The sequence below is a fragment of the Prionailurus bengalensis genome, chromosome D3, assembly GCF_016509475.1.
Source record: "Prionailurus bengalensis isolate Pbe53 chromosome D3, Fcat_Pben_1.1_paternal_pri, whole genome shotgun sequence".
NCBI lineage: Eukaryota > Metazoa > Chordata > Mammalia > Carnivora > Felidae > Prionailurus > Prionailurus bengalensis.
The window spans coordinates 16,026,968-16,040,786 of NC_057356.1; the positions used below are offsets into that span (position 1 = coordinate 16,026,968).

Genomic DNA, 13,819 nt, shown 5'->3' on the forward strand with positions numbered 1-13,819 from the left:
ATCACAAAGCAGGGCAGCATGACCTCCCGAGAGAGGGGTAGAAGGAGTCCCTCTCCACAAAAAGGAGGCACTCACCCACATGTGGACATGTACCTCACACACACTGCCGCATCCCTAGAAGCCGTTAGTCATGGGCGGAGAGGATACCCATCACCCAGGGCGGCTGCCCACAGTGGTCGGCACCCTGGACAAGAACACCAGGACCGGTGAAGGGCAGGGCCCAGGGAACAGAAAGGCTCTTGTGCTCAGACAGACGTGCGCAGAGCCCACCGCTGCCCCACACACCCATCTTTGTCCCTTTGGTAATGGACCCGCAGGAGCGGTGGGTCAGCGAGCATTCACTTCTTACCAGCAGGTGAAAGTTCTGCTTTCTGATGCCCCAAACTACTTCCCGATCAATATCAGGTCCATTTCCTGCGGCAACTCAGACCTTTCACCCTGGCCCAGGGGCAAGGGCTGACATGACAGCGCTGGCTCACTGGACCCCAGGGACAGCTCCCTACATGTGCACTGTAGGGCAGCAAAGTGAATTGACACCCAGAGTCATGCTGCTCTATTCAAAATCTGACTCTGCCACTCACTGAGCCTCAGTCTCCTCATCTGTATAATGGGGATAACTCTCAACCTACTTTAAAGAGTTCGTGTGAGATTAAATGAGCTTATCTCGTGGCACAGTGTCTGGCACATTACAAGGGTTCAGTAAATGTCAACCATTACTATTATCATTACCATTTTTATCATCACTACCCATGCAATAGTGTAAATAGCACATTCCTCGCAGGTCTAATACAGTTGCTTGAAACAGTAAAACTCAGGGGGCTGAAAGTGCTCTCTGCTATTACTCACATTAAAACAAATATTGATTATTCACAAAAATGGGCAAGAGGGATTGAAATCCCAAAATAAATCTTCCTTTTTGTTTTAGTGTTTATTTATTGTTGAGAGAGAGAGAGAGAGAGAGAGAGAGCACGCACAAGCTAGTGAGGGGAGAGAGAGGGAGACACAGAATCCAAAGCAGGCTCCAGGCTCTGGGCTGTCAGCACAGAGCCCGAGGCAGGTCTCAAACTCACAAACCGCAAGATCATGACCTGAGCCAAAGTTGGACGCTTGACTGACTGAGCCACCCAGGTGCCCCAGAAATAAATCTTTTTTTGTTTGTTTGTTTGTTCGTTTAAAGTTTGAGAGAGAGAGTGCAATAGGGGGAGGGGGAGAGACAGATTGAGAGAATCCCAAGTAGGCTCCATGCTGTCAGCACAGTGCTCAACACGGGGCTCGAACATGACCTGAGCCGAAACCAAGAGTTGGACGCTTAACCAATGGAGCCACCCAGGCACCCCCAGAAATAAATCTTTTTTAAGATATTACTTTTGGCTAAAGATTTTAATCAAGTTCTGCAGCTCTCACTAGCCTATTTTCCACCTAAAATCTAGCCAAAACACACACACACACACATAGACACACACACACACACACACACACACACACACACACACACACAGTTTTTCTTTTCAATCTGAGATGAAATGGGTTGCTTGGTGTGGCCTTGGGTTGTCTTTGCTACTTCCTTATTCCTGACATCACTCTGGTGGGTAGGCTAGAGAAGACCCAAACCACCTGAGGGAGGGATGGTCCATAGACGGGGTCCTTGGTCCTTTAGTAATCAGGAGGTACTCACATGTCACTCAGTTACACACTGACCTGGGGCAGGGATGACAGATGAGGTCACAACTATCTGCACCTGAGTACAGAACCAGCCCCTTTTAGAAGAACCAAGACAGGGGGTACGGGATCTTGGGGTGGGAAGTGGCCCCAAAACTTCGATGACACATGGAGGACAGGATCCAGCTGTGTTCAATGTTTAAGGTACGCTGCTATGGGGACAAAAGCTGATTGCTTACTCACCAACCCCCGCTCCAAAAAAAAGTGTTTCTAGGTCACTCATTAATGGGGCCAAGAATCCAGGGGACGTGCGCCCCCCACCCACCTGCACTCACGGGAGACAGTGAGACGCTCTCCTTGTCCCTGAGGCCCAACTCCCTCCTTCTATTTTGATAGCTGTTTTGATGCTTGACGAATGTTCACTGTTTAGAAGTTCTAAGTACAGCAATTAAGAGCTCTTCAGAAGCAAGGTGCTAAAGAAAATCTTTTTTTTTTTTTTTTTTTTTTTTTAAGAATAAAAATCACACCTAAAAAAAGCTACGGTAAGAATGCTGATTCTGAACCCAACTTGTACCAACAATCCCACAGCAGGAATGTGATTGGAGGACAAGGCTGGGGGTGGAGGGCAGAAAGGTCAACACAGCTTTCTGGAACTTCCCTGGTCTTCAACCAGTCTGCACATTAGAATCATGTGGAAAGCTTTTATAAAGTACCGATGTCGGGATGCCTGGGTGGGTCAGTCAGTTAAGCGTCCGACTTTGGCTCAGGTCATGATCTCACGGTTCACAAGTTCGAGCCCCCTGTCGGGCTATGTGCTGACAGCTCAGAGCCTGGAGCCTGCTTCCGAGTCTGTGCCTCCCTCTCTCTCTGCCCCTCCCCCGCTCACATTCTGTCTCTCTCCCTAAAATAAACATAAATAAATAAAAAATTTAAAAAATAAAGTACCGATGTAGGGTAGTGGAAATACTCCACGTGATACTACTATAATGGTGGATACATGTCGTTACACATTTGTCCAAGCCCACAAAATGCACACCACTAAGAGTGAACCCTAAGGTAAACCATGGACTTTGGGTGATGGTGACATGTCAGTGTAGATTCATCAACTGTAAAAAGAGCACCCCTCTTGGTGTGGGATGTTGATGATGAGGGACACTGTGCATATTTGGGGGCAGGGGTAAATGGGAAATCTCTGTACCTCTTGTTAACATTGTTGTGAACCTAAACTTGCTCTTAAAAAAATAGTCTTTAAAAAACAAAAACAAAAACAAAAACAAAAACCCTGATGTCCAGGGCCCAACCAGACCAATTAAGCCAGAGACTACCTGGGAGTAGGGCCTGGGCAGCACTTTTGTCAAGCTCTCCTGTGATTCTAATGTACAGAGAGGATTGAGAATCATGATGCTAATTAATAAGAATGGACCTGTGATTTAGGGTCTAGGTTTTTTTTTTTTTTTTTAATTTTTTTTTCAACGTTTATTTATTTTTGGGACAGAGAGAGACAGAGCATGAACAGGGGAGGGGCAGAGAGAGAGGGAGACACAGAATCGGAAACAGGCTCCAGGCTCTGAGCCATCAGCCCAGAGCCCGACGCGGGGCTTGAACTCACAGACCGCGAGATCGTGACCTGGCTGAAGTCAGACGCTTAACCGACTGCGCCACCCAGGCGCCCCATAGGTTTTTTAAGACTCATAGTATGACTGTCCCCAACAACTGGCTCCAGGTGGCATTTTTGGCCAGGCCATTTTGTATTGGTGCCTTTTGGTCACTCTTTGAGTGGGAACACAGTTTTGAAGTTAATCATGGTGGGCTATCAATTTCAAAACAATGTACAAATTTCAGACACTGATTTAAGACTATTCCTACCCCCATTTTTAATAAGTCAACTGCAATATACCATTTCCATGAATTACTTCTGTAAAAGAAATATACTAGAGACAAGTATGGCTCAACATATTTGTATTCTATTTATTTTTCATGTAGACACCTAGTTAAGAAAGTCAGAAGTCCTGCCCTCAAACAACTAACACTGTAGGAGAGAGAATTAATGTCACTATTTGTCATCACTAATAATGCTCATTTATTGAGCACTTAACTATGCATCAGACACTAGATACTTTACAGATTACCTCACTGAACTCACTCAACAATCCAAAGAGGTGGGCATTGTCATCCCATGGCAATGAGGCAAAGGAATAGCTGACCCTATGGCCTCTATGTGCTCCTACCCCATCAGGATGATGTGGGCACAGGTGTGGTGCAGGAGAGCTGGGTTTTGGTTCAAAGTTGGGCTCTGGAACCCAACAGCCATGGGTTCAAATCCCAACTCCGCTACTACTCGGCCGGACAGCCCCGGACAAACCCAAGAAAAGCAACCTGAGAAAACAGCTGCATAGACCCTGAGAGCTCACAGAAGAAAGGGAAATGGATCCTCAGGGAAGGTAACATCTATCCATGACTGGCTGTGTGCAATCCTGGGAAGGCAAATCCAAGGCTGAGCCCAGGACAGTCCGGGTGCCCAAGAACATCCATTCAGGTTAGACCACAGCCACCCCCCAAAACAGCTCAACGCACACACAAAAGCAACTCTTCCTCCCTTGTTTGGCAGCTCAGGGGGGTAATTACATAGGAAACAGTACAGACTTTAGAGGCCCGGGCTGGTTCATGCTCCGGGCTCGATGAGATGCAGTACAATGAGGATGCTAATAAAAGAACATGCAGCCTGCCCACACATTGCTTGCCTACTCCTCCTGGCCACATCTCGGATACACAGCCAGTTATACCCATGGAGAGAAAAGGCACTTCTGAGCAGCGGGTGCACGCAGCCACCCACCCACACACAGCAGTGCTGTCTCTTCAAACATGAAGCCAAGTTTGGGTTTTCCTCTTTTTTCCAGCTTCTATTTTCTAGAAAAATTTACTCTGAAATCAACATCTCGTCCTGATATACACATCTGCTTTATAATTATAGAGGCACAAAGAGTATTAGCAGAGGTAATGGTGTATGACACACAGAGGGAAGGTCGGGCTTGGTCGTTTCTGCTGCAGCAAAAAGAATATTTTCTTAAAATGTGTTAGATGTGACCTAAAAATTGCTTTCCATGTAACTTGAACATTTAAGTACCAATGATAAAAAGAAGTTTTCCCAATGTCTATAATAATCCACAGAACTCAAAAAAAATTCCTTAATACGCTACCAAGAGAATGCTTCATATCAAAAGAAAATACAATCTGTACTTCCATCCTAAAGAAAGTATATGTATTGAGTACTCTCTCATCACTGCTGTAATAATTAAGGTCATGCATAAGCATCAAGCCATCCATTTATTCGCTTAAGAATAGGATCCTAAGACCATAGAAGATGCCACCAGATCACTGAGAGCATAGATCACAAATCACAGATATTCTTGAGATAACCAAGAATGGATACTTGAGTCTAAACCGAGGGGATTCAAAATTAGCTCAGCTGAGGGCCCTACCTTAATTGTGGCCAACAGCACTAAAAATACATGCAACTGCAAGATGTAATATGGTGCAAAAAATAAAACACTCATCAGCATTCTGTTCCAAAAATATATTGGCTTTTAAGATTGAGCATTCTGAAATTTATGAACTAACTTTATAAGCCCATTTCAAAATACACAAGCAGTGTCCGTCATGAACACTTGGAAATATTAAAAATATTGTTCTACTAAAGTTTCAGAGTCTAGCTGGCTTTGGGGCGCTCCCACCAACCCACACACATCACATATGCGCGCGCGCGCACACACACACACACACACACACACACACACACACACACACCAGAGCAGTGGTCTCCAGTTGGATTAGAGCATTTGCTTTGGAATGATTAATAGGTAACTCAAGAATCATATATGGGGCACCTGGGTGGCTCAGTCGGTTAAGCGTCCGACTTCCGCTCAGGTCACGATCTCACGTTTGTGGCTTTGAGCCCCACGTCGGGCTCTGTGCTGACGGCTCAGAGCCCGGAACCCACTTCGAATTCTGTGTCTCCCTCTCTCTCTGCCCCTCCCCCACTGGCACTCTGTCCCTCTCTCTCTCAAAAAAATTTTAAAAAACATAAAAAAAGAATCACTTATTAAAAATCACATTATTAATGAAAGTGTAGACTCGTGATTTCCAATACAGTTTCCACCTCTAAGCCAGTGCTAGCTCTGTGGGTCACCGTCACTGACAGACTTCCACCTCCTCCCTGGATGGCTGCAGTGACCTAACTAACCTCCTCGAGTCCAATTCTTGTTGCCCTTCCATCCACCACACAGCGGTCAATGAGAACCACATCTACCATGTCCCTACTCCAAACCCAAACCTGAAGACCTGTCTTACCTCAACTCTGACCCCACTCCCCATGCATCCCGAAGCTCCAACTACCCCACTGGGCTCTGTGCTCACTGGACGCCCACAGGCTAGTCCCGGCCTCAGGCACCAGCATGGTCATAGAACCCCTATCCCGGGTTCTAATTTCTTCACAGCCCTCACCATCATCTGAAAATCTTTTATGAACTTATTTATCCTCTGTCTCCCCCAACAGAATGCTAGCTTCTTGAGAGCAAGGACCTTGTCTGTCAGTTACGCCATAAGCCCTAGAACATATTTGTGGAGGGAACCAATGCATGAATGAAGGGTATGCCAAATATTTCTGTGCACCAGGCAGCCTCAGTTTAAAGGTTACAGTGGCCAAGAGAATCCAAACAAGTCCACCGAATTAACGCTGGCACGATAAAGCTTTCTGGCCCTCGCTCAGGAGATGCCCAGACACGCTGGTTCTAGGACAGCAGTGTCACGATGACACACACACTGTCCCCTCCAGGGGACACTCAAACACTGGAGGGGGCGGGGAGTACATGACACCCAGGTTGGGCACAGCACCAAGTTCCAGACTCCACTGGAAACTGGATCCAACCAGAAGCCTTGAGCACGTCTTAGGGAAGGAACCAGTTTAGCCAACACATCACGGACTCCATTCAGAGTAAAAAAAATTGGATGGAGATATTAGGACATCTGTCAGGCACCCCACGTGGAGCCTGATTCTCTCAATGGGCAGAAACCAGCAAGATGTCTTTATAAACTCAAGCAGGGAAGAAAGGAGAATTGAAAGTATTCCTAGGCCCATCCTCATCCCCAAAATAACAAGACTACAAAATGGACACTCGCTCTGCTCCAGGTGCTAACACTACATGCTTTGTGTGTCCCTAGCAGGTGGGCGCTGTAACAACTCCCACTTTATATACATAAGGGAATTGATGCTGGGAGAATTTAAATGGCCTCATTCACACAGGTGGTGAGCGGCAGAGCCTAGAACCCACATCTACCTGATTCCAAAGCCCGGACTTCTAATGAGTGTACCACAGTCTGTCCCCCGAAATAAAGAATATTTATGTCAACTCTAAAGTTAAACGTGGGAAAAGTTGGCCATTCTCTGCCACACGCAAGGTGTGAACTTTAGTAAGTGACCCAAGCTCCATGACCAGTATCTGTATCTGTAAAAGATTGGGTGGCTGAGATTAAACGAGTTTGTCAAGCACTTGGAATAGTGTGTGGCACAGTGAATTCTCAGTCAGATCCACTTTCTCACCTTTATTATTAGGCTAGCCTGCAGGTCCCGCATAATCCAGGGAAATCATGAGTGTTAGAGGCAGAAGAGCGCAGTGGTTCTGGAGGCAGCCAGCTATGGGTCTAAGTCTTAGATGTGTTACTACCTGCAAGACCTCAGGAAAACACCTTACCCCGGCTGAGCCTCAGTGTCCTCATCTTTAAAATGGGGATCACACCTGCTGCCTCACAGAGTCATGGCAAGACTGTGAAGACTTTGTGAGCTAATGCATGTAAATGTATTCAGCATAGCTCTGGGCACAGAAGAAGTGCTCGATAGAGGACAGCATCCATTAGCACTTGTATAAACTGTGCAGAAGGAATTGGCATAATCCCTGGCTACTTTAGTGTAATTCAATTTGAAAAATGTTCTTTGAAGACCTTCCAAGGGCAAGGCACTTTTTCAGGCAAAAGGTGGAAGACATGGTCCCTGTCCTCAATGAGCACTGAGCAATGTGACCAGGCACAGGGGACAAGAAGGAGGTACGAATGAAAAAGGAAGGCTGGGGGTCTTGGCATACCAGGCTTGAATACCAAGTTCTGGAGTGGCCATTAATTCTGTGCACACTGTGATGCCACTGAAGGTCTGAGCAGGAGAATGACATCATCCAACTTGTGCTTTGGAAGAATTCCATCCTCTGTGAAGAATGGATCATCAGATCTGGGAAAACTGGAGGCAGAGGAATCGGTTAGGAGACTACTGCAATAGTCCAAGCAAAATTCCATGAGGGGTGACGGTAAGGACAGAAAGACAGGCACAGATCCAAGTATCATCCTAGAGGTGTAACTTAGAGGACTTGGCAAATGATGGGCTGGTGGGGGAGATGGAACAGATCTCTTGTCTACAAGGCTAGAAAAAGTGGTAGTTTCTCAAATGAAATGAGAAAACCAAAACTGGCACCTACTGGCTTACTGAGTGAGCACACAAGTCTGTCTGTGTTGGGAGGGAACAGAGTACAGGGATGTTGAGAAACTGGTAGAACGTCCTGGCAATAACGAACACAGGACATTCTGGGAGGAAGGCCACGGGGAAAGAAGAGTGTAAGTCAAGGAACTGAATGAGATCAGCAAGACCAGGCTAAAAAGGTTAACTGAGGATGGAACTTGAGACAGTGCAACATTTCAAGGACCTGGGACAGACGATGACAGCCAAGAAGCAGTGAGATTGGCAGTCAGAGAGGTAGGAGGGAAAACCGAGTTTCCACGATGCAGAAGTGAAGCCGGCAGAAAGTTTCAGGACACGTGCGGTAACTGACGATATCATGTGGCACGGTGGGGATCACTGGCTTTGGTGGTTGAGTGCAATCCATGGCTTCTCAGGTAGTAATTCCGTAAGGTTGTAGAGACTGGAAAAGAGGCACAGAGTGCAGGCTATTCTTCCAGGAAGCTGGTCAGAGAAAGGAAGGTGACAGAGGTCAGGAGACAAAAGACAAGGAAAACAGAGAGAACGGAGAGAAATTCACTTAGGAGACGGAAGAAGTGCCAAACTGGCGCAGAGCTTGGGAACACACAGCACCATTTAGTCAATTACTGTCTTCTTAAGGGATCCGAGGCAACCATGCAAATTAGCATGTGTAGGCCAGCAAAAAACGCACTTGACAGATCTTTTGGAGTCTAATCTTCAGGATTGGGCTAGGCTCGTTTGGATTACATTTCCTAAAGGTATCTTTAAGACAAACAAGAAGGCGGCAGAATGGTCCTGCCAGGCCCGCGAGGCAAGCACGCACAGTCTAAATAGAGAACAGAATAAGGCAAGTAGAACAAGATGTGCTTGACTAAAGGAAAGAAGAAATGGAGTGAGTGAGAGGACAGAACCCAACTCAACAAACAGAGGTGAACATCAGGTATCCGGTCTGGATGACGGTGGAATAGAAACAACACAGGGCACTTGAGGGCAGGAACCACGGGCAGGAGCTAGTTACGGTTTTTGAAACTTGGGAAGCACAGAGGATGCACACCTTTGTGTACCAGAGCGCATTCTGTTATTGTCGCTTTTTTTTTTTTTTTTTTTTAATCAAAACACAGCGGGGCGCCTGGGTGGCGCAGTCGGTTAAGCGTCCGACTTCAGCCAGGTCACGATCTCGCGGTCCGGGAGTTCGAGCTCCGCGTCAGGCTCTGGGCTGATGGCTCGGAGCCTGGAGCCTGTTTCCAATTCTGTGTCTCCCTCTCTCTCTGCCCCTCCCCCGTTCATGCTCTGTCTCTCTCTGTCCCAAAAATAAATAAACGTTGAAAAAAAAAAAAACAAAAAAACACAGATGAGGCTCTTTGCAAGGGATCTGGAGGTAGCGCACACAATTACAAACAGCCCCGGGCCGGATGTGGAAAGGAAGATAGTTTTTAAGGGAAGACTCCCCACCATCCTAAGTATTTCAGTAAAAAGGAAGTAGGACTGTTTGGAGCATTCAGGCCATCTTCCCCTGGAATAAGCCATCACCAAGATAAATGACAGAAGGTGGCAGAAAGTACAAAACATAGATTTGCATAGACATGGATCAGAGAGTCACCAATAAATTGAAAGCTGCAGCCACAAAAATGATTTGGACCGATTCACCAAATGCTTATTGAGCATTTTGTATATGATCGGCCTGAAGACATGGTGGAGAGCAAGGTCAATGCAATTCCCTGTGAATTGCTTACACTCAAGCAAAGAACTTTCAGGGAGAGAGTATATCTGCATGCGTTTATGTACACGTACACACACACACACACACACACACACACACACACACACCAGGGAAGAGTCTCGAAGTGAGAGGAAGAAGAAATTTAAAAAAAAAAAAAAATCCAAGAGCTAGTCTACCTACTCAAAAAATTTGCAGAGATTGAAAACAAAATCCAGCAATTAGTCTGCTTGCCAGCTCTCATTCTGCCCTGACTCCAACCCCATTGCCCATATCATTCCCCACACTGGGCCTCCACTTCCGACAAGCACGTAAACCTGGGGACCCCACACAAATCTCCTAATTTCTCCTTTGGGCAGCATTGATACTTGGCAGCACAGCACAGTGGCTAAGAGACTCTGGAGCTGCCACATTATCTGGGTTCAACTTCCACCTGAGCAACTCAGAGCTGCCTGACCTTGGGGTAAATCGCTTAATCTCTCCGTGCCTCAGTTTCCTTACATGTAAAATGAGAATGATGACAGATCCTTCCTTGTAGGTCATCGTGCAGTTTAAATGAGTTAATCTGTGTAAAATGCTTAAAATAGAGCCTGGAACAGAGTTGGTGCCCTATAAGGACAAGCTGTTGTTACCACTTGACCCACTTGAAATGTTCTCTACATTTCTCTCCCCTCATCCAAATCCACTGGTTTAAAAAGTCAGATATTTTACATCCCATTAGTGGGCTCACACGCTCAGTTTCCAACACAGGCATTTACTGAGGATCTACCATGTCCTGTGCTCCAGGAGAACTGGGATCAATCAGACCCAGTCCCGCTCTTGAGATCACAGTCAACTTGGGGAAACGGACAGACATTCCAATGAAGATCGTTACCGTAACTTGGCAAGAACTATGAACTGGCATTACCCATTAAGCGTCTCCCACAATGGAGGCTACCCTCCTCTCTTGACTCCTAAAGCAGTCAGGTATCCCATCTGTACCGTGATATTCTGCAGGAAAGGTGTTTGCTCTGTGTCCCCTGGACTATCTCACACATATGTGCCTTGACTTGTTCAACTTGATAGAAAGGAACCCGTTCTGGGACTGGGCCTCCTGATTCTGTCCCCCAGTCCACTCCATCCCCACAACTACCTCTTACCTACAGGTATCTGGCAAATGCATATTAACCTGTGGTTGGTTAGGATGTTTAAGCTTCTCTAGCATTAAACTTCCAGGGCCTGGGAAGCTGGGTTTCTGCTCTGGCATGACCAGACTACTTAATATTGCTGAGTTCCTTCCATATCCTCTCAGTATAAATAGGACACTATGCATCTACAGACTAACAAATTAGTAATAACAAAAATAATAGTAAATGTTTACTGAGACTTTTCCATGTTCCAAGTACTAGATCAAGTGCTTCTGTGTTTCACATAGTCCTCCCGAAAGCCCTAAGACAAAGGGAACATTATTACTCCACCTTTGCTGTAGAGGAAACAGACATGCAAAGAGGTCCCGATGGAGCAAGGAAAAGGCACCAAAACCTGGTTCTCTGAAAATCTGGGAAGGTAATGGTGGGAAGCCATTTCTCGCTCCTCTAAGCGTTTAGATGGCTGGCACCAAAATGAAACTTCAGATCACCCAGAAGGAAAGTAAAGAGCCCAGAGCCAAAAGGAAGCGAGAGCCCCTTCCTAAAAACAGCCTATTCAGGCACTGGCATCCCACAGATTTCAGCCTCCCTGACATCTCTTTGCTCCTCTAAGATTTCAAAGTTCTCCAAAAGCATCAAACCAGCATGTGTAAACTAGCACAAAATATAAAACCAACTGGCTTTTTCCTTCTAGAGTTTATACTGAAGGTTTGAAGAAATGCACTGTTTCAGCAAATGAGGCAGTATTTCAGATCTAGGAGGAAGAAGGGATCTAAAGACATATACCCCATGCTGACAAGGGAGGGAGGGAGAACTGGGATGCATTTTATTTTTAAACCTTTAACATATATCTTTAACATATTGTAAAATTCAAGCAAACAGAGGCTCAGAGAAACATCCAAGCATTCAGAGCTTGGGGATGTGACTTGGGTTATCGTCAGTTAAAAAGAAAAAGAGGCACGAGGACAGACACTCCCTCACTCTCCAGCACCAGTTTCGCCAGAATCCCACCCCAGAGACAACCAAAACTAATCCTGTGGAACCTCTCCTGCTCCCTCCACTCAAGCTGCGAGGAACGCCCACGATCCCTCAGACACAGAACGCTGAGATCAAGATTCTTGCTAAGTCTAAAATAATGATGCACTCAATGCCTGGCTTAAAAACTGTCTGTGGTCCCAGAAAAGGATCCTAAAAAGCGACCAACGATCACAGCAATTAAAACCACTCTCACCACCAGAGTCTCCATGAAAACTCCTCATTCATTCAGCTCCTCCTCTGAACATTTCATGCAATTCACCAGTAACAGATCTGGGGTCAATTTACCCAGCCGCCACACAGCAGCATCTGCTATTTCCCCAGTGGTGTGAAGAGTGAGTAGCGGCACAGGTAATCCCTGTGTGTAAATAAAAACCTGTGACGCTGAAAACAGGGGTGGGGAGAAGGAGGAACTCGGGAAGAAACAGCAGGTCCCTGGTGGCAGTGGTGGGACCCCCAGAAAATGCCTCCTCCCACCTCTCAGTGTATTTGTATATATGTCCCCAGCACTGCAGGAGCTTCTAATTAATTTCATCACTGCCTCTTTTATGGAATTTCCACATAATGATAATGTGATCTGTCCAGGGTCACCTACACCCAACAGGTGGAGTGAACTCCTAAAATGATGCTATGGGTTTCACCCACAGGGCTGCCCGCAGCAAGAAGAGCCCAATCCAACAGCGAGATCACACTAAAAGACACGAGATGAAAGAAAATCTTTCTGATTCCAACCCCAAACTGCCATGGAAAAGACATTAAAGTTCCCCAAAGACAGGAATACTCCAACCCCATCTTCCAGATGAGACATACACGAATTCATGTGCAGGCACTTTTTTTTTTTTCTTTCTTTTTTAGGAGAATCTTATTAAGCATTCTGTTGGGGCATGAACAGAAGCTCGTTTTATGCTCTAGAGATGTACCGTGAATTATCAAAGGTGAAATAGCCGATCTTCAAATACAATGAGCAGTAGAAACGTGATCGGGGGGGTGGGGGGGCGGGGGGGGGAAGAATCATGAGCAAATTAAACCAACAAATATTTATCGAGTGCCTGGGCCTGGAGACTGAGATGTCCCCGTCAGAGAGCTCCCTTAACTGAGCTCTCCATGAGAAACAGATGCAAATTCAGGCTTCCAGAACCATAAGCCATTAATCACACACCGCTTCAGATTAATCGCAATGCCTAAGATCCCCCACATCATTCTGCCCTTTTGCCCCCAAAATCGAATTCCCTCAAGTCCTCCCTAATTTTTCAGATCGATCACTAGTACCCCAAGCAAGCTTTCACCATGAGCCAGCCAGCCCACTGCTAACCAGAACTAGAACTCTCCCCACATCTCCCTCCAGCCCGATCTGTGACCTTCAGCGTGCCGCGTGCGTCGACGTTAAGCTGCCCCCCAGCCACACGTTCTTTACCATCAGGCCTCCACCTCTGCCCTGCTCTTCAGATGCCCTGCTGGGCTATTTCAAATCCATCTGATGGCACATTCAACAGCTAGTGAGCTCTCTGCCTCTCCTCCTACCATCCAGATTGTTTTGGGGCTGCAGAGCAAATTAGTCGGAAAGGCACGGCCAACGCCCCCAAAATCTAACCCCAAATATTTAGCCGGCCCCCCGGGGAAGGAGGAAAGTAGGACCATGGCGGCATCTTTCAACATAAAAATCTCTCTCCAATTGAATCACAACCCACAACCCTATTTCATATCGAGTGCCCAATTCTCCACAATGGTCTGAGATCTTTTGAGGAACGTTAGTGTCAAAATAGC

General features: G+C 46.4%; 1 protein-coding gene across 13 annotated transcripts in view; it reads right to left on the bottom strand.

Annotated features, from left to right (window-relative positions):
• Nucleotides 1–13,819, bottom strand: part of CIT (citron rho-interacting serine/threonine kinase) — a 163,165-nt gene that overhangs the window by 88,489 nt on the left and 60,857 nt on the right. The window contains exon 1 of one of the 13 annotated variants that reach the window (XM_043557743.1): nucleotides 7,794–7,928. The exons of the other annotated variants lie outside the window; for them this stretch is intronic. Within the exon in view, the coding sequence (XP_043413678.1) occupies nucleotides 7,794–7,825 (32 nt within the window). The 5' untranslated portion in view covers nucleotides 7,826–7,928. Of the gene's footprint in view, nucleotides 1–7,793; nucleotides 7,929–13,819 lie in introns of those variants that run through there. 13 annotated transcript variants of the gene reach the window in all.